Source organism: Hoplias malabaricus, chromosome 16, assembly GCF_029633855.1.
Source record: "Hoplias malabaricus isolate fHopMal1 chromosome 16, fHopMal1.hap1, whole genome shotgun sequence".
In the NCBI taxonomy this organism is placed as follows: Eukaryota; Metazoa; Chordata; class Actinopteri; order Characiformes; family Erythrinidae; genus Hoplias; species Hoplias malabaricus.
The window spans coordinates 24128476-24154112 of record NC_089815.1 but is presented as its reverse complement, the minus strand read 5'-3'; the positions used below and the strand labels follow the sequence as shown (position 1 = coordinate 24154112).

The following is a 25637-nucleotide window of genomic DNA, read 5'->3' as shown; positions in this document are numbered from 1 at the left end:
TTGAGGAGATTATAAATGAGTTATATCCTGTACAGGACAGTAATCTGAGTGGTCCAATGGTGGACCAGCAGTGGTCTACAGTCAGTGGTGTGCCAGCCTTTTTATGCCAGTGGACTGATATATGCTCACTGTCTGAGAATTTCCCTTGGGGGAAATTAAGTTGTCTTAGCTGCGAAGTGCTTTTAAATACAGAGTTATAATACCTCAAATAAATGTGCAACAAATTCAGTGAAGTATGTTAATGTACACATAGAATACAAAAGTATAGGAGATCAATAATATTAATTGGGGCAGATCGACTCGTAAATTGACAAAGGTCAATAGAGGGAAAAGTTCAGTAATACCAACCTACACAAAATGCTGTATTTTGTGCTCATTTGAGCCTCTTACTAAAATAAGGAAACTTGTTTTTAACAACCAGTGCAACGGTACAAATATTATTTAATGTACCTGTACAAGCTCTACATGCGCAGGTTTAATGTTGGGTTTTTATAAGCTGCTAATTCTCACTTGGCAGACACACTTATAAAGATGTCGCCTTTTTTGCACTTATGACAAAATAAAATGGAGATATGGAGAGGTGTGTAGTTTGCTCTTCAGCCCGTCATTAACAACGGTCATTTCCGGTGCACAATTTTTTCCCCCTTGCATTTGTATTTATGTTACTAACTCTTAGTGTAGGACCATATTGTAATTGTTAGGTTTTTTATTACAATTATTATTCTTTTTCTTGGCTAAAACACAACGTGGAGCAAAAACCGTAAGGTCTAGAAACACCATACTTTGTATCATGGTAGAGAACCTATTAAATGACTCAGCCAAGGAAAATTACACTATTTAACCTGTTGGTGGCGCTATAGCAATGCCAAACGCGTTTAAGTCCATATCTCCTAAACCGTGTCACGTAGAAACAAAATTCTTTTTTTTTTCCCCTGGTTCCTTGGGTCCTGATGAATTAAAAATGGATTAGTCAAAATTCCGGTCCGCCCCCCAAAAATTTGAGCTAAAATTCATAATTTGCAAAACACACTTTTGCGAACTAGTTACATTTATACTCGTGATGTGATTTAAAATATGGTTAAGCACAATACAACAAAATGTATGTGTGTGGGGGGGGGGCTTTGCCTGACGTAAACAAGGACTACTGACGTGCAGACTGACCAATTAAATGTTTACAGAGAAGGTTATCGACCAATAACGGTAGCTCTTCAGTCAGACCGTCCAATCAGAAGATTTTAGGTTACTTCACCACGCCCCCTTCTCACTCAAGCGAACCAATCGGAGTAGGGGAGGGTGGGACTAGTTTGTGAACGAAACGCTTCTCGAAATTCTATGTAAGCTCCAGAAAAACAAAATCCCGGGCGGTTGTGAAATTCCGCCCGGACATTTTTTTAAGTCTGAAAAAAAGGACATGTCCGGGTAAAAGAGGACGTCTGGTCACCCTACATTATAGACCTGAGTGCAATTACTGTCTCGTTTTTTTGCTTGTTAACTTGGGTTAATGCTCTCTGTTAATGGAAAAAAAGAGTTTTAAATGAAAGTATTTGTTGTGACTGTGAAGAAGAACAGCTGTTTTCATGTGAGAATGAAAATGTAGTGACTAAAGGCAGAAGTGACAAGGGCATATCAAGGACAGTGATCCAAAAACATTCCTCCAGAGCCCCCAAGAAAACACTCCCGGAGTAGGAGCCATGGTAGCCCCCTGCTATAAATTAGGGCATTGAGGGTTAGCAGTGAGCTGAGGAGGAGGGTGTGAATTCCAGGAAGTCTTAGAGGTCTGGACATGATCAGCAACTGTTTCAGAGAATACATACTCTAGAGAACTGGGAAAGTGAAGAGACTTGGCCTGACTGATAACATAGGGGCCTTGTCATTTTTCTTGTACTGATTTAGAAAGTGAAATTAAAAAAAAAACAGATAAAGTTGACTGGAAAGTTTGGATAAAGAGAAAATAAGGAGGGAGAATATATAAAAAGGAAGAGGAAAAAAGAAAAGAGAAGAGAGGGATAAGGACAATACATAATGAAAGAAAGAAAGAAAGAAAAAATGTAAGAAAGAAAGACTATCCCCTCTTTTTTCCTGTGTCAGTGAAGCACTGTACATTTTTCTTTAAAGATACAACAGTGGTGTGTTTTCTTAAATAGCGATGATGTGAAGATGATGAAGGAAGTCTCAGCTGACACTGTCTTACTTATATATAGATTGATTTATAAAGGAAGAACAGCATCGAACCAAGCACTTTGAGCTGCTTGGGAGAAAGAGTTTCAGCCAATACTCTTCTCCCCAACAGCTGTAAATCCCCACTTAAATAGGGGCTTGTTTTTTGTCCATTTATTTGAAAATGATCTCATTCCTTTGTTATTAAAAGAGAGGGAGAGTTCTCAGTTCAGGAAAGGGCCTTATATCTAAACATTCTATATGTTGGAGAACAATATGTGGAAGAAGCCCAGAATATTTATTTAATTTTAATTAGAAAATTAGGAGATTTAATTAGAAAATTAAAGTCCTGCTCTACACAGCATTTTGATAAGAGATTCTTGAGTGAAAGGAAAATGTAACCCAGGATAAGGCTAAATCCCTGTTTGGGAAACTCGTAGTTTATACTGACTACATTTAGGATTATTTGACTTGCTGTGGGTGTGTGGTAAAAAAAATAAAGTAAAAATAATCCTAGCAACTAAATGAAGAGATTCTGACTCAAAAGGTTTGTGTTGTCTTAGTTATTTAATAAGAGATTCCTGTCAGGGTTGTTGTCAGAGGCAGAGTGCCACGACATCATTGTATTTTTTAGCAGCTGTGTCTGCACACCACAGCGAGGCCGTCGCTTTCTCATGGACCTGAACATCTGATAATTTCACAAAAATAAAGTTGATATCTAGGATTTGTGCTTATAATAACAGAAGTAAACACGACTTAATTAGTATCTAAAGCTCCTCTGTTTGTTGAAGTGGATTCTGAGGGTCACTCACTTTAAACATAGACTATATCTCCAAAAGACTGTAGACCCTACTTAGTGAATTACTTTACATTAACGGGCATCCACTGTGGACAAAGCCATGCAGCTTGGAAATATGCCACCCTCTGGAGCAGCTGCACAGGAGCTTAACCTCACTATTTCAGTGTCAGTCCTGGAGCTACATTCTCATAAAGCTCTGAAACTTTTGGGACTGATTTGAAGTGGCTTTTGTGACCCATAACTATTCTTGCAACATCCGTACCTGACCACAGTCATGCTGCTGTGGTTGAAAGGCATCATATATTCACAGAAATGTTCCAACATCTGGTCTTAATACTTTCCACATGAGTAAAACCTGATACTTCAACAATGGAGGAACAACTACATATTAATACCTTTCATTTTGGAGGAAATGATGTAGGCATCCACACACATTTGGCCACAACGAGGTTTAGACTGTTTAGATGCTAGTAAATATTTCATACCACTTCAGGTTTATTAGGTTTGATGTGTCCCAGAATCAAACAACCCACACCATCATTACACAGTTATTCAGTTGTATGATGTGTGTTTGAGCAAAGAAATATCAAACTTTCTAGCGCAGGCTTAGTCAGGAATATTTATAAAAAGTTCAATGAGGATCCAAAAGGTGGCGCTGTTGTCAAACTTCTTGAAACAATACCTTCATTCTGTTTTATCACTTATTTAATCACTTGCCACATACACAGTAGACCAATGTTTATTGGCTATGAAGTGCACTTGCCAGGTAAACTGGGATCACAGAGAAAATCCACCACATTTTCAATAAAATAAATAAGCAATAAAGTGGTTAAATTGTTACTGAATGTGTGAATGAATATGTTAAAAGGTGTTGTCCAAAGGTGCAAGTGTGTGCCCCATGATTCCAGGGTGGACAATAAGGCCGTTTGATTTTTCACTTCACAGCAAACAATTACTATTACAACAACTAATAATAATAATAATAATAATAATATTAATAATAATAATAATATCTTATTTCATAATTTTAGCTACTTTTGTGGCAAAAACTTATTTTAACCTTTAATTTGAGGACATCTCTCAAATAAATGTTACAAAATGGTAGATTGTATTAACAAAAGTGGGATTTTATTATATAATAATGAGTTACAACAACACATCTTTGCATAATATTTATTTATACAAAAATAAAAGCTCAGTTTTTTATTGCTCAAAAAATCAAAATAAAATCATATAATTATATCACGTCAAAAGGACATGGCTATAAAAATGATTAGAAAATTATTAACTGTGTGAAAGTACTGATTACTTTGAAAAATATGTCAAGCTGCTGTAAGTAAAACAACCACACCAGGTGTATCACAAGGGCACAACTTGGCAAACTGACACATTAGCTGATCGCCACAAAGTGACTGTGCACTAATTTTGACTGAAGGTCAATGGCAGGGATTAATCCTTTGCGTCAGTCACTGTCTGTAAGCCTCTAGTCCTGGACACTAAGTAGTATTACATCCTTCCAGCTGACTCAAGGCCAGGCCTCCACTAAGATACATTCATGCTAATGTGGTGGAAAATTCATTCAAGGACTAAATGCTCCACATACTGAGGTGTACTTTAAAAATCTATTTCAAGGTACTAACTTGAACCAAACTACACCAAATGTCACCATGTGTGCAAGTCTACTTTGTTAATCATTTAAAAATATCACAGTATGTGAATGTTTTTTTTTTCTGAGCACGATTAGAAAAGTGCTATTTCTTTAACTGAAGTGCAGCACAGATTTAAAGCACCTTCAGATTCCTAACTGCTATTCCTTACTGTTAAAGATGTACAATGACATGGGTATGTTAGCGGGAAAAGCACTTAAATGTGTAATTTATGGGTAAACGATTGTGTAATCCACATTCAAGGAATAAAGTGGGAGCACTGTACCCTCTTCTGGTCACAGCTAAAACTGCCGTATTACAGTTTTCCACTTTATGTCCACTGTGTGGTATAGTGTAGTAGGCCTCCTTCCACTGTAAGAAGACAACCCTATGGGTCTAAAAGGACGTGGACCTGCCAATATGCTGTTACTGAAACAAATAACATCACTGAGTGTGTTTGGGATTATTTGGGTCTTAAGAAGCCAACAACTGGAAACACGTCTGTTGTAAAGACCAGAAAATCAAATAAAGGCAAAGGGTGGATACTATCTTCCAAAATAATGGAAATATATTTAGTTGTTGAAGCTTTTGTCTAAAGTGGCAGTCCAGTTTTTAAAACTGATGGCCATTTTGACTGGAAATTAAACATGGAAGTGAAATATCTGATATCAAACAGAGTTAATGCTTTCTTGTGATAAAATATGACTAATGTGAGTAGGAAGTCCTTAAGTGGAACGCTGCTCAGGGTTACCAAATATTCGAGAATGTAGTGTGGGTGATAAGTCTCAGCATGTATACAGGTGTACTGGGAACCTTGCACTATTTTTTTGTTATTTATGATCTGTCAGTCACATCCTTGAAAATTTATGAGTTTAATTGGGAACTTCCAAGTGCACCTTCATTGCCACCTAGAAGCCAGTGTTTATAGCATGGTGCAGACAGCGGAGGGGTCATGCTTGCTGTCCCAGTGCTTGCTTTCCTGGAAGTCCTCGGGATAAAGTGCGGAATATCCCACAGCTTCTACTGAGCGGCGTTTCTGAATGCTGTGCAGCAGGATACGATAAGTTCCTGTGATGGGACTGCGCAGGTCTATGCAGGTGTTGTTCTGCAGGTGTGTGCTGCTAATGCCCATGTCCTTTAGTGCTGATGCCACTTCCTGTTCCTCAGTGGTCAGGCTTTGGGAGGGGTCTGCCAGGTGGTTGGGTGTCAGGCTGAGGGTGGGGTAAGGCTTGGGGTAGTCAATGCCTGTCAGCCAGGGGCAGGTCATTATCTCAGCAATGCTGCTGCGGTCAGGAGGCACTTGCCTCAGCATTCCATTAATGGCCTGCTGGCAGGACTCAGTCACATGCTGAGGGATAGTGTAAGACCCTTGCAGAATACAGCGCTTTAACCGGCTGAGGTTATCTGCATGGAATGGCATGGCAGCGGTCACCATGAAGTACAGAAGAACACCCAGGGCCCAAATATCCACATAACGACCCGCATAGCTCTTCTCCCGGAACAGCTCAGGGGCTGCGTAAGGTGGAGAGCCGCAGAACGTGGTTAGGATGTCGCCCGGCCCATTGACCGTGCTGAAGCCGAAGTCGCCCACTTTGATGCAGTAGCTAGTGGTGTAGAAAATGTTCTCTGCCTTCAGGTCGCGGTGGACAATGTTGTTTTCATGCTGGAGCAACAGGAGAATGAAAAAGATGAGTCTAGCATTCATACGGATCTGTAATGCAACACTCCTTAATAATTATGTCTTCATACTAGTTTCATAGCTATCTGTGTCTTATATTTACAAACATTTTCACCTCCTAATACCAGGACCTAATTTATATCCCCTTTCTCAATAAAAGATTTCTGGTTAATCCATTTCTCAGTTAAGGATTTACAGTTGATCCTGTTCTCCATTAAGGATTTCTGGTCAAACTGTTTTGAACTAATCCCCTCAAAGGCTAATTTTATACCAGAGTTTCCGTAATTTAATTATACTAACTTTCCTTGTTCATGCAGTAACTCCAACAACCATTGAAAAGAAATGATAACAATATGGTGCAGATGCTAATAAACAAACACAGGCAATGCAGGAATTACATTAGGTTTCCTAGCAGTAGCTAGCTGGCTTCCTTCTGCATTTGCTAGCTATTTTAAAGGTGGTCTAATGTTCATCCCTGGAAAATACATCTCTCGGGGCTAGTGTGGAAACACTGTTTAGGCACAAAAGTATGTTAACAACAGTTGTAGCCATGGCTTCGTTTTTATATATAGGCCGGGGCGCTGCTCTAAGGCTTTTTCTCTGTTTTAGTCCATTTTTAAACAATATGACACCTACAAAAGATGTAATTTAATATAATATGCAAATAAATATGATAGAAGATCATCATTTACATTTGAAGCAAAGGTGAGGTGTGTATTTACATATCAAGGTCACTTTCGGTGTCAGAAGTGCACTTTTCTCACCATGTATTTGACTGCAGAGATAATTTGGGCAAAGATGAGCTTGCTCTCAATGTCTGGAAGGCGTCCCCTGTTGCTGATGCGTGAGAAGAGGTCTCCCCCACTGCCATACTCCATCACCAGGTACAAGTGCTTACTTGTTTCTACGACTTCATAAAGGCGCACAATATTCGGATGTGAAAGTCTTTCCATGCAAGAGATTTCAGAAGTAAATAAAGTCTGTGTCTTCTTGTCCAGGCGCATTTTATTAAGGATTTTGACTGCAACCCGTTCTGGGAACAGAGAGAAAATTTGGGGGTCAACATTAGCAGAGAGAATAAATGAGGGTATTATACAAAGGTATGGTGGTGGTGGTCGTAGTGGAGGAGGGGGGTGGGGGGTATTTGAGGTGCCCAGGACTAATTTAACTGGAATCTTCTCCCAGGTTTAATATAATGTTCAACAAAACTATGTACCTAACAGGGGATTTTGCAGTCATGGACCCCTGCATTCCCCTCATTTTCCTCCAGGCATCTGCTCAGTGCATCCACACAGATTAAAGAGATGTAGAAAACATGTTTGCATTCACTAAGGGGGTCCTGCAAATCTGATAGGATTACATGGTGCTTATGTGAGCAGATCACCTCTGGTCATTGGTATGTGCAGTTGCTGTTCAATTGTGCTGACAAATGTCAGGGACTGTAAACTTGAGGGGCTGAAAGCCTGCTAAGGCTAACTATTCTGCATCCAAGTTTATATGACCACTACACAAACAAAAATAAGTAAAAATTATATAGAATTCTCAGATCATTAACAGAATGTGAATATTTTTCTGAATATATATTATTGTGTCTACATATTGTTGCAGCTTCTCCTATTTTGCTATTACTTTAATTCATTAACAGCTTCTTGACAGCTCTATACCCTTTCAGACCTAGAGCACTGAGTAGTTTTCTCATACTGGACGTATGGCCAGATCCCTGTGGGATATTTTCACATCTGAAGCAACATCCTCCAGTAATTCATCACAGTTCTCACCTTTAGTTAGGGCATGAACACCGAGTCTGACATGGGAGAAGTTGCCGGTGCCTACTTCTCCTCTGAGCTCATAGAAGGCGATCCTTTTACCCAGAATGATATCACTGACCACTCGTTCATTGTGGGACATATCGTAGACCACCTTCTCAAATGGTGACTGTTTCATTCTTTGCTCTGCTGTTAAAGCTGGGACCTTAGATGCTGAAAGCCCAGGCTTGGTGGTTTTCATCGCTGTTTCGCTTTTTGTTTTCTTATCGGAATTCCGCTTTGGCCAGACCTTGTGGAATTTGGTACCTGATCAAAGATAAAAAAAAATGTGGTCAGTAAGCAGTCTTGAACCTAGTCAGAGCTATACACACCCTCCAACTACATAAGGTACCCCTTAAGATTAAAAAAATAATAAATATTGGATGCTTTAAGGTTTTCAGGACTACCATATATGTTCAGCTGTGTAAAACAGCCAGAACAGCAGAAGTTGTTAGTGAAGGAACAAACTCCTTTGAGGAAAAGCTGGCCTAATATTTGACGATGTAACATTTGGGCTTTTTAGATTTTAGCTTTTTAGATCAAAATCTACAACGTTATTAACAACACTGAGGCTAATGATAAAAGTGATGCTAATAATGAGGCTAAAAATCAAGAACACAAGAGTAAAGGAATATGAATGAAAGTGCTTAGACTGTATTAGCTGTACCACAGTAGGCCACCTAGTATAATGCTAATAATCATCAAGTCGGTGTAGGTCAGTCACAGGATATCTTACGCATGCTAATTATATATCAGCATGTACAAAGCAGTTTACACATATATACAACAAAATCTACCCAATAAGGCTACATTTGTAATTCATGGAGTTCATTCCACTACCCTTTAACTCTGTGACTTATTCTTGGATTTACAAGTGGAGCAATTATGATGGGATTAGCCCCCGGTCTTTCCACATACTTAAAATCCTGCTTCAGTGCCAATGGCTGGAGGTCACAAAAACCTTCCACCCGGAGGGTGTAATGTTTCCGAGGCCTAGATTAGAGGTTTGAATTATAACTAAAGACGCCTCTTTGAATAAATTTTGAAAAATTCTCTTATTTTTTTGGTGTTTATGGGACATCACTTTTTGTGTGGAAGCCCATTCTCTGCAGTTAAAGGTGAAAATGTGCCCATTAGCAGATGTCAGAATGTGCCTATTTCAGACTAAATCATTTTTTTACACAGTACATTATACCTACATCTATAAAGGCTTATTCCAAATCATGGCAGATGTAACAAAATCTACTGCTCTACTGCTCAATGCTAATGGGCTTTATAAACCCATTAGCCCACATTTTCCGTTGGGCATGGTGATCTGAGTAGACCTTGTATACTGCTGCTCTAGACTGTACCCTTCGGTTTTAAGCTTTTCTATAGATATTATAAATGCTATAATTGTGCATACAAAAAAATCTCTATTCTAAGTTTTAACAGATTTTTTGTATTGTAATAATTTGGAAATCTGTCTTACTATAAACCCCACAGACTAAAGCACATTCCACTAACCAAACCTTTCCAATTCCTGTTTTATCTCAGCTAAATTATGAACCATTTAATCTGAGTGGTTGACCTTCCATTAGAGATGGCCAAAATTATTTCTGAAGAAGCAGCCTTCTAACTGCAGGGTGAGGTCAGAAGAAACCAGCAAAACACAGTTTCTTCACCCAGATAGCTCTTGATATTCATACGAAACTAAGTTCTTTATGAAGAATAATGGTTGTAATTAATTTACATAAGGGATGAACAATATATAGGATCCTGAATTAAAAACAGGCCAGGTTATAAATAACATTTTACTCTATCTGCTGCCAACAGTTACTACAGTTATTCTTACATTAAAACTGATAAATAAAACTATAACTATAGAGCAATCATATTAATTTACTATTAAATCAGTTCAGTTTAAATTAAAGTTTTTGTATAGCCTCAGTTGAATTTGCTGCAAATCTGTATATTTCTATACATAAATACAAATTTTCAGAAATGTTCCTTCTATTATTTCCTTTCAGAGTTCCTGATGTTCCATTGCACTGTAATCCTGATTTATCATCTGTCCATTTGGGCAGGGCTCATCACTAAGGTGAGGGAAGCAATGTCATAGTACTTTGGGATTACAGTCCATTTTTAGACATACAGGCTGCAGATTGGATTTCTAATTATAGACTACAGGAAAATCCACTGAACTGCTTTCAGCAGTACTGTTTAGCACTGCTCAACTTTAACCTCACGTTTTAGCTCCTTTTAAGTTCAGTTGTAGAATTTATTACACATTGCCGCTGTCCAAAACAATATGTGTCACCTACATTACATAAATACAAAACATGTTCTTTGCAATGTGTGGAATATTCATGAAGAATTGACCAATATTAATGCCACAGAATGATTTGGAATAAAATTTCTTTACATTTATTTACATTAGGAATAAAGAATGCTTTAGCCTCCTTCTTTAATATTGTCATTTTGGGGTACTTTTTGGTTTCTGGTGTTTTTAGATAGTGACAATATAGCCATAAAGTTTCTATTACATGCTGCATTCTAAAAACTGCACAAATTAAAGCACAAACAGTATATAACATTAGATTATATATTTTTATATATGATTATATATGTTTCCTTAATCATGTGTTTAGTTTTGTTTTTGCGCTTGATTGGAAGCTGTAGAAATTACATGTTTAATTGGTTTTGAAACTAAAGTTGCCATTAAGCCTAAATTATTTACTCAGAAGTTATTAAATATTGTCCAGACTGCTTTTGAAATGACCTCATGCCACAGAAGCAAAAATACGGTACATAAAAAAGGTGCATAGGGATAATTTCCCTAAAATAAATGCACTCCCAGATGTACAACAGGGTGGTTACCTGTCAAACTGTGAGCCAGAAAGGTTTAATACATTGCCAGAATTAAGTCCAAACAGGGTGCATGTAATAAGTGCACCTAAAAAAATCCTCCATTTTAGTGGAGTATGGTACAGCTCTGTTCCCTGAATAAAGATGCTGAAGGTACAACTTGAAAGCAGACAGAAAGAAATAGACTCAATGTTCAGATATAGTTTTTACCCACTATGAAAGAAGTAAATATTCATGTTTTACCTGGTAGCTGAGGGTCCTTCATCCTAGCTCCTGTGCTGGAGAGCTGGCCACACTAAGAATGAAAGCTCTGTCTGTAGCCCATAGTTCGCTACTGTTCAATCCAATTAAGAGAATGTATTAATACCTGAGTGTCACAGGCTTGTGGAAACACTGCAGACACGCTTGCAACCCCTGCAAAAAGCTTGGAAGTGGGATGAAAATAAGGAATGTAAAATTTCTATGTTTTCTGTACATGGATAGAACAATAATTGCAATTATGAATCATGTAACCTCCAAATATCTTAGTTTAGCCACTTTTAGATACTATTTGGGTCCTTAATAATTCAGTTTATGGAAGGTTCCCATTAACCACACCAATGATAAACACTGAATTTTGACTGTCAAACAGATCAAAGAGATTATACGTTTCTTACAACTTAGGCTTGGTATTTTTAGCAAAACCACAGATTAGTTAGAACCTAGTAAGCATCTTATTGACATTCCCAGTGTAACATTCACTGTTTATTAAACAAGAAGGGAGAATGCTTGCAATTTATTTATTAATTTTTAAAATGATTTAAAGTGTTTTCTCTGTGTTTATGGATTTATTTTTCTGCAAGATGAATCATTACATTTATTTGAATTTTTTTTAATCAGATTAGCCCAAAATTGTTATTCGAAATATAATTTACATATATCTGGTGTTTGAGTCGTTTCATGTAAACGATGACTTACTAATTTTAAATCCTGTCCCACAGAATAAAACATTTATGTACATATATAAGGAAAAAATGAAAAAATATATTGCCATGGCTTTTTGTGTTTTTTATTCCAACAATAATCGGTTTAGAAAAACACCGTAATTGATCAAATTCATCATTCAGCAATACAGTGAGGCCTTTATTATATGAAATGTAAAAGCATTTCTTGTTATTTAAAAGTCCTTAAAAATTGGTCAATAAATATATATTTGTGTATATTGTCAAAAATGCAGTTACATAAATAATATAATATTAATAGATACTGATAAGACTTTGTTTACATATATAAAACACGTTATTACGGGCATAACGTCATACTATGACGTAGACTCATGTGTCCCGCCCCCTCTCCGTGTTTACGGTCTGATTTGGCGGGAGAATAGCTGCGCGTGCTTCTCTATAGAATTCGGTCAGTTAACAGTTGTACGGAGGCCGCTGTGAGATGTCGTCGGCGGCAGTAGTGAGTGTGTCCGTTCCAGACAGCGAGGTGAGCGGCGGCGGAACTGGGGAGGAGCCGCTGGCGGACGGAGAGGATGACGGGGCTCCCGGGGCTCCCGGGGCTCAGAGCAGCAGCGCGCCCGCGGGGGCTCCGACCCGGCCCGCGAAACTTCCTCTCACGCGCATCAAGGCGCTGATGAAGGCGGACCCCGACCTGAACCTCGCAAGCCAAGAGTCTGTGTTCATCATCGCCAAAGCAACGGTAAGTGACCGCCTCCGCAAGCTAACGTTGGCTAACGAAGCTAGAGCTACAGCGATTCAGAGACGGTGACGGCAGCGGGACCCAAAAGCCTAGAATTTAGCTTCTCATTTGCCTGCTTTTCGTGTTTTCCGTTCCACCTTAAATAATGTAGTACGTACAACATGCATAACATCACAGCTTGTTCCAACCGACAGAATTTAAGGTGGCACGCGAAGTTAAAACCTAAAACTACCGTCACATTTTGGGCACCTCGCTTAAAGAGGTCTGTGCAAATCCAGTGGTACATTTTGTCTTATGTTGCGTTAGTTTCACCTAGAGAACAAACAGAAATAGTCATTAAAGTTTGCATCAAGCGCCATATTCCTTATTCGACGATAATCTAATCCTATAATTTGACTCAGTCCAAACCTTGCCATATAACATCAAACACACACACACACATATATATACATCCCAAAAAAGGGCTATGTTGTATGTAAATGAAAATTGTTTTGTTTGTACATCCACCTCTGTCAGCTAACTGTGGGTCCTGCCAGAAATGGTAGTATTCATAATGTATATTAAACATTTATTCTTGACCAAGTCAGTAATGAGTTGTCTTTTGCATTCAAGGAGCTCTTTGTGGAAATGATAGCCAAGGATGCACTTGTATATGCACAGCAGGGAAAAAGGAAAACTCTACAGAGGAAAGACCTCGGTGAGTTGAAACACTTTTTAGTGCAGTTCCTTTATTTTCCTGTTGGCTTTGATTGATGCAGAAATAATTTGTGCTTCTTCTTCTCACAGACAATGCAATAGAGGCAATAGATGAGTTTGCATTTCTTGAGGGTAAGTAAACCATTGGACTCTTTGGTATAACTGAAAGTGATGAAGTCACTCATAACCTTTTTAAAAAACCCTTAACAGAGTTGAAGGAATTGCTCACAGGTCTGTAGCTATACAAAAATAAAGTCATCAAGTGATGTTCATTAGTTCAGTAGTCCGTCACTAGGCACCATTTGTTCACTCACTCACTCACTCACACACATGGACACTTGAACAGACAATCGCCTACCAACATGTGTATTTGGACTGTGGGAGGAAACCCATTCAGACATGGGGAGAACACACCAAGCTCCACACAGACAGTCACGAGGTGGGCCTCAAACCCTTAACCCCAGGATCTTGGAGGTGTGTGATAGTGACACGTTTGCTCCAGGGTGCCTCCATTATCATAAATCTACTTCAGTTAAATAAAAAAAGATATGTCCATGTAGCCACTTCTTAGAGCAAAAGATGCCACTAAATGTTCTCAACAGGTGCTCGTCTAGCTGCGATCTAATGAATCCTTTCTGACAGACTGGCTCCATATGTGGATGCTTTTTGTAGTAGTCACTCAAGGCTGATACACAAGGAGCTGCTAGGTTGTGAAAGGGTGATGCACATTCCAACTGCCCAAGCCAGTTGGAGATTTTTTTTTTCTTTCAACACATGCAATAACTCTTTTAAATGAAACTGAAAATAATGAAGCTGTCCACTCCTGGCAGCCTCACTAAGAAATATAAATTCTTGTGTAATGAAAAATATATCCAGAGTTGCCAAAATAAATTCTAAGGTTTATTTGAAGAACTTGAAGAATTTACAAAATGAGGTTTTTTTTCTTCTACTAAAAAGACATGTTTTACTGCATGCAATAAAGATATACAGGGGGAGGAAAACATAAAAACATGCTGAATGATATCATCTGTCATCATTTACAAGGGGCAGAATAAAAGTCATTGTTTTCAGAGAAATGTACTTTTATGACTTTGTGTTTGCCATCATCGTTAAGCCTTTGAATGATATTGATTCAAAAGGAAAAAAACGTCCATGTTTAAAGTTCACGAAGGCTGAAAGACACTCGGAACACAAGAATTAGTATAGCACCGAGACAAGACAAGAACTTACTGTCTTTCTTACTTACCAGAAATTGCCTGGTGTTACTTTGGAAAGTCTGCTATGTTCAACATTTTTGTTCATTCATTGAACAGAATTTTGTCATTTAACTACTGTCCGTCATTGATTTTATCTCCAGGTACCTTGGACTGAATGGCACCTGTTGGTTCATAAGAAGACGATGCTCTTTAAAAGAAATGTCTCAACAACAAATGACTGCTATTTTTGTTTATTTCTGTACATTATTGGGACGGGATTATTTTCAGTAATTTTTATATATTAGAAATGTACAGCTTTGACTTGTTAGACCATTATTGTGTGTAAATTACAAATTGTCCGTGTTAATCTCTTGTAATACATGTTGAAATAAACTCAGATTTATATATTAAGCAGTGGTTTGTCTGATTAGGTTTCGCAGTGAAGACAAAGGAAACTGTAAATGGTCGAATGCAATGAGGCAACCTTGTGCTCGTCTTGAATTTCTTTAAGGCAATGTTCCAGAATAGTCTGCACAAACAGACTGGATGTCTACCTCGGTGCCTTGGGCATTTCCTATTTGTTTCCTTCCAAATATCTGCAATTTTTCCTTTAGGCCGAAAGCATAAGACTGTATTTAACATGCCAATATATCCGGAATGTTTTACTGTTTCTGTAAGCCAGCAGGTTGAGGAGAATTTAACAGAATGCCCATAATCAAAACCGCATAACATGGGCCTTATTTGAGATTAGAAGTAACCATAGTCTGTGATAAAGAACCTCCCCACAACGGGAAAGCCTTGGTGGTCTTACAAAAGACCTGTTACCAACTGCCCAGGAGAATAAAGCCCCTGCCAAAAATATTTTGGGTTGTGCTCCATTAATCCACAGCATGCTTGCTTAACTCCAGTACAGGCCAATGCAAGATTGTGTCCTCGACCACCATGAACAACAGAAGAAACCTCCTGCCTTTTTCTTTCATTCTTTCTCATTCTTACTCCCTCATGCAGTCAATTGAACTTCATTTGAATTTGAATTTCATCAGCAGAACACAGCTGCTAAAAACCCTCATTGTTTAATTGTACAACTGAGTAATCTTAGACTTCTGCTGTTTTTCAGCATTTCAGGTTGCAGTCTGTTAGGTACCGTCCCACTGGAACTCATCTCCAGGAATTAGTAGGGACTTCTTTCAACATTGATTGGCATGTTTTTGTCTGAATGCTGTTCGGTGATCTCATAATAGTCTAAACGGGATGCGGGGAATATGTCTGGCTCATGGACACATTGAAATCATGGGTATGTTTTTGCAGCTGAAAAAGTCCAGTCCAAGTGCTCCCAAATCACCAAATACCTGCCCCATGTAGTGCTCGTTTTAGTACTTTGACCTCAGGTATATGTCAAATAACTCATTACATGAAGCAAATGACTTCTGTCGAAAAAGCTTTACATCAGTATAGAGTTCTGTACTGGGTTTAATAATTTCTTCTGTCATATATCAGCATGCAAAATCACTGCACATTTTTCTCCACCTGTCATTCCAATTAAGAACGGTGAGGGGATTGCAAAGTGCAGACGAGGAAGTAGTACTCCAGGGTACCAGTGGAACCACTGCTCTGCAGAAGGAATTCTACCAGTGTCGGTGCTAATAATAAGGAGCTTCTGGTTTACTGGGTGCCTTCCCTGAAACAATTTTCATTGGCCATTTAATTCTGCTGTCTGATTCAGTGTGACTTTTTAAATTATCATTCAATCCAGATCAGTGGTCAGTCCTGGGCCAAACAGAGATCAATGGCACAAAGTAGGAACCCACTCTGGACAGGTTGCCAGTCCATAGCAGGGCACCACAAGGTTACCCAGTCACTCACATACTCTCAAATGTGGAATAATTTGGCTTTGCTACTTATCCTACCAACACATTTTTTGAGTTGTTGAAGGTAAATCAAGCACATGGAGGAAACCCATACAGACACAGGGAGACTACCAAAACTTTTTACAGACAGTGACCCAAGGAAAGGATTATACCCAGGACCCCGAGGCCCTGCACCCTGGATACATGTTTTTAAACAGAACAACAAAATATAGCATTAGGAGGCTTTCCCAAGGACTCTGGCATAGTGTGGCATGTTTGCCTGGGTCAGGAATCAAACCCCAATATGGCACCTCCACCCACCTGGTGCACACCTGAAACTGTACAGTGTAGGGTCCAAAGGACGAGTTGGAAATGTTTGCTCTATAATAATTTATGCTATACTCAGTTCATCCTTTATGCCAAACACTGCTGGAATCATAGGGACAGTTTTTTTAAAGCTCTGTGTCACTGTTTGGTTAAGAATAGTCCAGAAATGATCATCCAGCATGACCTGTGGTCAGAAACTGACCATTAATTAAAGACTAGAAGACTAGTGTGTGTTTAAGACAGGGCTTGAGGCACAAAAAAGCTTTGGTATTCCTTGGCATAGCCTCTACAAGTCTCTGTCACTGTTGTGGAGGAATGGAACAACTGTTCCTGCAAAAGCTATTTCCTGAATTAGTGTTTTCGTGATGGTTTTGGACAGTGCTGTCTAACACACGCATCCAAAATTCTCTCTTAGGTATTCAGCTGTGGTAAGATCTGTGACTGTGACGGCCAAACATATAAACATTTCCAGAAAAGTTGCGACATTTTGTAAAATGCAATAAATCAAGAATCTGTGATCCAATGTTTTCACTGTAAGCTTGGTTTTTTAAGTTTAAGTAAAGTTTATATTTATTTATTGAGACACTTCAAAAAGTTGGGACAGGTAAAGTAAGAGTAAAAATGTTCTATTAAATTTCATGTGGCACAGTTTTGAAGCGTTACACCAGAGGCAGTTGAATATAAAAGATATAAATTGAGGCTCATTGTTTGCAGACAATAATAGGCCATTGTTAATCACTTTAAGCCAATCTACATGAGAGAATAACAGTTATCACTTCAGAGTCCCCCACAGCATCATGAAATGAAACTTGAAACACTATTATGTGAGGTGAAAGTTGAGAAGAGTTGAGGGCTCAGGCTCAGCTCAGATCTACAAAAAGACAATAGAAACATGCTGTGGCCAAAGGAGTCCATGTTTCAGCTTGTTTTCATAAAAATATGAACATTGTGTTTTCCATGCTAAAAGGACAGCGCTGACTTTTATGCAATAGGTGCAAAAAACAACATCTCTCTCATAGTACGGGATGTGCATCAGGGATCAAGGCAAACTTGCATCTGTGAGAAATTTACACTGATGTTCCAGTATACCAAGGGTTTTTAGAGATAAATAAAATAAATATGGCATGTTTTGGGGCGGTACAGTGGCGCAGCAGGTAGTGTCGCAGTCACACAGCTCCTGGAGGTTGTGGGTTCAATTCCTGCTCCGGGTAACTGTCTGTGAGGAGTTGGTGTGTTCTCCCCGTGTCCGTGTGGGTTTCCTCCGGGTGCTCTGGTTTCCTCCCACAGTCCAAAAACACACATTGGTAGGTGGATTGGTGACTCAAAAGTGTCCGTAGGTGTGAATGTGTGTGTGTGTGTTGCCCTGTGAAGGACTGGCGCCCCCTCCAGGGTGTATTCCCGCCTTGCGCCCAATGATTCCAGGTAGGCTCTGGACCCACCACGACTCTGAACTGGATAAGCGCTTACAGATAATGAATGAATGAATATGGCATATTTTCCCAGGAACTCTGTATTCATTTCAGCAGGACAATGCCATGCCACATTCTGTAGTGCTACACCAATGGTGCATTTTATGGTGCATCATGAGGATAAGAACCAGACAATGTTAACCACAGTCTGTTGAGCAGCTGAAGTATTGTATCAAGACAGAATGGTCAGAAACAATTGGTATCCTCGTTTCCCAAATGATTAAACCGTTCAAAAGGAAAGATGTGAAGTAACTGTGGTAAACATGCTACTGTCCCAACTATTTTCAGAGTGTGTTGCTGAAGGACACCACTCACATCAGGATAGAAATTTTGGTGGCAAGTGAGAATACCTGTAACAGCACCCCCGAATCTGCTTACCTTTAGGTCAGATCATATCTAGCTGTGAAATCGTGTACCTGTGAAGTGCACTTATACTGTATGGTAGGTGTTTTCAAGTAAGGTAGGCGTACCTATGACCTGGCGAGTGTGTATCTCCTCTGCTAAAAATTGGATGTTTCTCCTCTCCATCCAATTATGCTCTCGATCCTCTCATCACTCCAGTGTGAACTGAGTGAGAAAAGAGAAGGCACAAGTGCTCTCAGCAAACAAGGATCACACACAAACATGAGCAGGGAGGAGGTGGAGATGGATGAGGGGGAATGTGGGTGTGTTAGCATGTGAGTGAGTGAGAGAGAGATAGAGCGAGAGAAACACGGGAGGAGGGAGGGAGGGAGGGAGTGAGGCTAGAAAAATATAAAAGAGACAGAGGTACAGCAGACAGCACAGCGGATTAAATCCTGTCTGAAACTCGAACAATGTTGTTGCTGCAGACTATCTCCGTGTTCTCCGTCACTGTCATACTCTTTGGCTCTCTGGAAGGTAAGGAGGAATCGCACTGTTACACTGGGCTGCTCTGGAGTTTGGCATTAGTGGGATGTCAAGAGGAAGCAGGATGGTGGAAGCAGAATAGTGTGTGAAACCCATTTGCTGGGATGAGCTGTTAATGCTTTGCATGCAAATGAGAAAGAGAGAGAGAGAGACAGAGAGAGAGATGTGCTGTTTTAATGATGCCAGAGTCTCTAGGAGGATCTAGGTGATGTCATTAGGACAAGCTTGCTTCTGGCACCTACTGAATATCGCACAAGGTAATATCTGCAGGATAGGACATGTCACGGTCCACATGTATCTGCCATGTTGCATTTCCATCAAGCCATAACAAAACACACGTGGACGTAGATAAAAACCTCCCTGAACTGAATGATGCATTTGTCCTCTATTGTGCCTCCCCGTTACATCAGTAGGATTCCTCATTTTTCTTGTTATGGTCAGGCAGAAAAAGTATTATAAGTAGACATGTCAGTTCAGTTACCACCAAGTAAAGACATATATAAAGCCATGTTGTATTTACTATTCAGACTAGTCACTTAGAATTTGAATGGTTCTTGGGTTGGATATGCTTTTCTATACATATATCTCATAGCTATCCTTTATACTTGCAAAACCCATCCACTGAAAGATTTTTATGGAAACATTCTCCAGCGTCCAGTCCACTTTGCATAACACAGTCCTTTCCCTGCTCTAACACAAACTAGACCTGCTAGTGGACAGATCAGTTGAATCAGGTGTTTCTGAGCAGGATGATCACTACACGTTGTAGGACACCAGCCCTGCAGTGCCAGATTTGTAGAACCCTATCCAAGGAATTGGTCTCCTTATCACCCTGTCTCTCTCTCTTTCTCTGAGTTTGTCTCTCTCTCTCTCTGTTTCTGGCAGGGAAGGGAGTGCAGATGCAGCGGGACATCCAGTGCTGTATGCAGTACTCACATGGGCACGTGCGGATCAAAGATGTCATTAGGTTCGAGATGCAGACAGAGGGGCCAGACTGCAGCATACGAGCACTCATGCAAGTATTCCAAGCATCTTGGAGTGACTGCATAAATGGAAAATGTGCCTTATTAAATCTCCCAGGCACTGCCATCCTTGCAGGTCGTATATTTATTACTAAGTGCAGTAATTGCAGAGCAAGTGCAGCTCAAGAATGTGCTCAGGCTGGGTGGACAATACCCAAACTGTTCCCTGAGTGGGCCAATTTGTCTGGTGCTGATTTGGACCGTGCAAGATTGAGACATCAGTGCACGTTGGCTCGGAAAAAAGAAACTTGAGCTGACGTTTGCTCTTGCCTGACTCGGTTGTTCTCTCCTGTTCTGGCTTATGTTTATCATGGCAGATTGTACACCAAGAGGGCAGTGAAGTGTTTGGACCCCACCAATAAGAAATCGAGGAGGTTAATACGGAAACTGGCTGAGAGGCAAGCAGCCAAAATCCACAGGACCATGTGGCTCCATCCGCATGGGAACCTGCCCGTCATGTCAGAGGTAATCTAAGTTTCCCTGGGGAGGTCGTGTAATGTAAATCAAAATTATCTCGATTTGTTGTATTAATCCAGGGCAGCTGTGGCCTGGTGGTTAGGGAACTGGGCTTGTAACTGGATGGTTTTCAGTTCGATCCCCAGAGCTGGCAGGTGATCTGAAATGCCTTAGAGCAAGGCACCTAACCCCCAACTGCTCCCCGGGTGCCGTGGCTAGGGCTGCCCACTGCTCTGGGCATGTGTACTCAGTGCCCCCTAGTGTTCACTAGTGTGTGTGTAAATGTGTGTTTCACTGCACAGACTGGGTTAAATGCAGAGAACAAATTCCTCTGTGTGCAATGTTCTGGGGTTTTTTTGCAAGTCAAAGTAGACCTTCTGTAATTTCCATTGGAATATGTATGTATGTAAGTCGTATTCCATTGAAAGTCACACTAATGTAACAAAACTTGGACATGGTTGGGCATCATGATCAGGCTAATAACACTGATACTAGGTTATGAGCTTAGGTTAATAACACTCATACTAGGTTATGAGCTTATCTGTTATTATGGGAAACAATCCTGCATGGACTATTTTTATCAATCCCATTCCTCAAAAATTATATTAATAATATATCCTCTGTTAAAACTAATCTATGTCCTTTTTTTCTCTTTTTTGTTCATAATAAATGTGTTTGAAGTGAACTCTGTGAACCTACCTGGTTTGTGTCTAATGATATTTTGAAGAGCTTATCACAATTATTCTTAAAAGATAGTTTTCCCATGCACTACAGTTAGCTCACTGTCAATAAACAGTCCCTGAAAGCTTCTAACTGAGACCAGAACTGAGTCTTTACAACTCCTTTGCTAAACATGTGCATTTACAGAACAGTCTTACAGAATATTCCTCAAAATTAGAACATTTAGTTGTATCTGTAGTCATTTAAAGGGACTGTGTTGCACTTACAGGACTGAAATAAGTAAACTAACTGTGATTTATTATTATTTTCTTTCCGATTAGATCCAGTAAATGATGAGGGAAAAGATGACTGATCACTCCAGCCTTTTCATCTTTGTCACTATCTTCTTGAAAGTATGTAAATCCATAACTTTCATTACGAAACAGTATGCTATCCCAGCAAGATTGTGATATATAGATGTCTTCTGACCTGACTGTTAATCTATAGGCCAAAGTATTCTCCTTTTTAACTCTGTACTTCAAGCTTGTACATTATCTCTCTATATCATATCTACATCTTATAAGTTATACAAGCTGTTATATAGAGTTAAAGTGATATGACTGTTCTTGGCTCAAATATAGTGCAATTACTGATTCTACTAATGTATGTTAATGCAATCATTTTTTATATAAATAAAGAAATATGTGAAAATTCAGCTTGTATGCTTTTTATTGGAGATGTTTTATGTCCTTGAAAAGTCATTGAATAGATAAGCCATCATCAGAAAACTGGCAGGAAACAGCATGGTCTTTGAATGATGGGAAAATAATTTGCAATCAGCACCAATTCAGCCTTGTTGCACATAGTATGTAAATTTTTATATTCTGATCATGTCCTAAGATTTTGTATTCTAATAAATAGCAGATTAGTCATTTTATAATACAATACAAACCACATTTCCAGAAAAGTCATGGCCATTATGTGAAATGCATTAAAAAACACAATTTGTGATGTGTTAATACTTTTAAAACCTGAAATAGAACAAAGAAAACATTTTCAGTGTTTTCACTGAAAAACAGAGTATATTTTGCAAACGTAAAAAAAAATAGATATATTTGAATATTTGATATATATATATGTATGCATGCATATGTCAGAAGTTTTCACTGATGTGGAGGCAAACACAACTTCTTTAGGAAGACATATGCTGCTGTCGGGATGTTGTCCTATCTTGGTAAGTCCATTGTTATTTCAGCAAGACAATGCCAGGTCTCATTCCATTTGTTACATAACATGGCTTCTAAGACAGAGTGTGGGTGCTTGACTGACCTGCCTGCGGTCCAGATCTGTCTCCTATGGAACATCATTAGGAGAAGAACTGGGCGATGGCATCCATGGTCTGTTGAGCAGTTTATGTCTTGTATCAAGACAACAATTGGTATCCTCATTTACCAAAATATTAAACAGTGTAATTAAAAGGAACGTTTATGTAAAACAGGGCAACACTCATTTACTCACTCACTCACACCTATGGACACTTTTGAGCACCTACCAACGTGTTTTTGGACCATGGGAGGAAACCGTTACACCAAGAGGAAACCTATGAGGATGTGCGGATAACACACTAAACTCCTCACAGACAGTCACTCAGATTGGGGCTCAAACCCACAACCCCAGGACCCTGGAGCTGTGCAACCACAACACCACCTATTGACCACCATGACGCCGATGTTAATATTTACAAATTATAATTAAGTTGTTTAGTAAAAAAATACTGGAAACATTTTCTTTGTGATTTTGTCGGTTAAATAAAACTTCAAGAGAATTAACAAATCAAATATTTTTTGTATTTATTGTATTTTAGTATATGTTAAATATATATACATATAATCTAGTGTGTTTGTGCATGTGTGTGTATGAATGAGCCTACAATCAAATATTAATACAAGTTAAAAACCAAGTCATACATATCTACATATTTCATGTGGTTTAGATCTAAAAATGGCTTAGCATCTTTTAATAAGTTACAGCAATTCCCTCCTTCCCTCCAAATATTTAAGTAAGATTTAGCATTACACTAGACTACTTATATCCTTGGGCAAGGCTCCTAACACTACATCTGTAGCATGGTTAAACTATAAGCAAAGGCATTGTACCTGTACTAAATAGCATTCTAATATCTAACACTGAAAGCTACACAAGATAAACATTTACATTTATTGCATTGAGCAGACATTCGTCTCCAGGGTGGCTTACAATTTAATAATCAGTAATAATTTATAATCAGTGATTAAACCTCTAAAACTCATATCTGTTTAGATACTCATATCTACTCAGAAGTCATTTCCAATGTTACAGTTTAAGCACATACACCTCTATAGTTTGCCTGCAGCTTTAAAGCCTCACCCTAAACATTAATGCGATTGGTTCCTTAGGTTTGTGATGTAAGACAACTTGGTAACCTTAATTCAGACTATTTTGAAACAGATTTCACTCTCATTTCACGATACATATTCTAGTGTATAAACAACCCCACACAGGTAAGTTTACAATGTTAAAAAAAAGAGTTATCTTACAAAAGTGTAACGTCCTGTCTGTTTTCCTCACCATGTGCTCATTTAGAACATGGCTCTGGTTGTTGTTCTTGTCTCTGACCTAGTCCCGCCTTAGCTCCGCCCTCTCGTCAGTGTTTCCTTTGTAGTCCTGCCCTCTTGTTATTGTCCCCAGGTGTTCCTTGTCAGTGCTCTGTGTATATATAGTCCCTTTGTTTCAGTGTCCCCTGGTCGGTTCTTGTGTTTAGATGTGTGTTTCTCTTTCTATGTGTCTCCCATGTCTACCCCTGTTCTCGGTTGTCTGTCAGTCTTCATGTCTGTTCCTGTTACGTTCGTATGGTTAGTTTGTGAAACTCCTTGCTCGTGTTTGTTTGTTTTTTGGTCCTGTTAAATAAAGAATCCTTGCGTTTATGTCCACATCCCTTGTCTGTCCTGCCCAACCGTGACAAGAAGTAGGCACATGCAGCGTCAAGTCTTGCCCAATGTCTTTTATTCCAGATGTGTTTTTGCACAAGCCGTGTCACACCCCTGAACAAAACAAATAACTAAGGGACATGTTATTCCTGAGACATTTATTTGTGTCATGGTCTTTTACATCCTCCCAAAATAATGAACATGATACAGCATATCCAGCTATTAACTTTCAGCACATTTGTAAGCAAATAAACAAAGTTTCAAGCACACACATGAAAAAAAATAATAATAATATAAATAAATATATATATATATAGGGTCAATATTTTAACCAATATTTTAGGGCACTTAATTTATTGATAATTTGCCAACTGAGAAAATTCTGCCTGAAATACAAACCCAAGTTTCACTCAAATGACCAAGAAATCCACTGAAAATGTAATATTTTATGCTGTAATATATATAACTTTACTGGGGAAATTGACTGTTAAAGTCACTGTGTTTTGTACACACATAAACTACAAATGCATGCAAATATTAAATAAAGAGTGACATTACAATATTAAGCACAAATATATGGTAAAAATGTTTTTTTTAATTGCAAAATAATACAGTACTAACGAAATAAATTTAATTTACCATGTCACGTTACACATAAACAAAGTCATAAGGTAAATAAATAAAAATCAGTTTTAAAATTGTGACTAAAATATAAATGACATCGAATGGCAATCACATGCTGTCAGATGAGGTAAAATATTCACTCAAACTTTTAATGCCACTGTTTGCAACATCAAACATCCAAAAGCACTGTCCACTAGGAAACACTAGTATATCATTCTTCATTTACACTTCAATTAGCATTATCCTCAAGCCTCTTTATAAACAGTAATCAGTTATTACAATCACTTTTACCGAAGCTGATGATACAAACATGTCTTCCATGTACTGGTCAGAAGTATAGTACGGAATCGTACATGCTCCCACCGACCCGCAGTGTTAAAGATGTGAAAAACAACTCTTATTGCCAGATTTTATATACAGCTGAGCTCAGGGACATCTGGATTCATAGCTGCAAGACAGCTTCCATGGGTGTGATAATCCCAAGATATTCAAATATTTTATTCATTAAAAAAAAAAAAAAAAATAAAGGTCAAGAGAAGGATAAGTAACTGACTTCATAATTCCCAGCCTTAAATGAAACCACATGTTATATATATATATATATGTACAGGGGTTGGACAATGAAACTGAAACACCTGGTTTTAGACCACAATAATTTATTAGTATGGTGTAGGGCCTCCTCTTGCAGCCAATACAGCGTCAATTCGTCTTGGGAATGACATATACAAGTCCTGCACAGTGGTCAGAGGGATTTTAAGCCATTCTTCTTGCAGCATAGTGGCCAGGTCACTACGTGATGCTGGTGGAGGAAAACGTTTCCTGACTCGCTCCTCCAAAACACCCCAAAGTGGCTCAATAATATTTAGATCAG

The 25637-nt window shown here is 38.8% G+C and overlaps 3 protein-coding genes across 3 annotated transcripts; 2 read left to right on the top strand and 1 right to left on the bottom strand.

The window, feature by feature from the left end:
• Positions 1–5524: 5524 nt before the first annotated feature.
• On the bottom strand, positions 5525–11197 carry LOC136672361 (serine/threonine-protein kinase NIM1). The gene is made up of 4 exons (XM_066648379.1): positions 11176–11197; positions 8059–8352; positions 7045–7313; positions 5525–6265 (listed from the first exon to the last, which is right to left on the bottom strand). Exons 1-4 carry the CDS (start codon positions 11195–11197, stop codon positions 5525–5527), a joined length of 1326 nt encoding a protein of 441 aa, XP_066504476.1.
• Positions 11198–12244: 1047 nt separating this feature from the next.
• pole4 (polymerase (DNA-directed), epsilon 4, accessory subunit) lies at positions 12245–14918 on the top strand. Its single transcript, XM_066648202.1, has 4 exons — positions 12245–12615; positions 13228–13312; positions 13402–13443; positions 14669–14918. The coding sequence occupies exons 1-4, from the start codon at positions 12358–12360 to the stop codon at positions 14680–14682; spliced, it is 399 nt and encodes a 132-aa protein (XP_066504299.1). The 5' UTR covers positions 12245–12357; the 3' UTR covers positions 14683–14918.
• Positions 14919–18901: 3983 nt separating this feature from the next.
• ccl44 (chemokine (C-C motif) ligand 44) lies at positions 18902–21872 on the top strand. Its single transcript, XM_066648335.1, has 4 exons — positions 18902–19029; positions 19924–20053; positions 20378–20525; positions 21518–21872. The coding sequence occupies exons 1-4, from the start codon at positions 18966–18968 to the stop codon at positions 21524–21526; spliced, it is 351 nt and encodes a 116-aa protein (XP_066504432.1). The 5' UTR covers positions 18902–18965; the 3' UTR covers positions 21527–21872.
• Positions 21873–25637: the final 3765 nt, after the last annotated feature.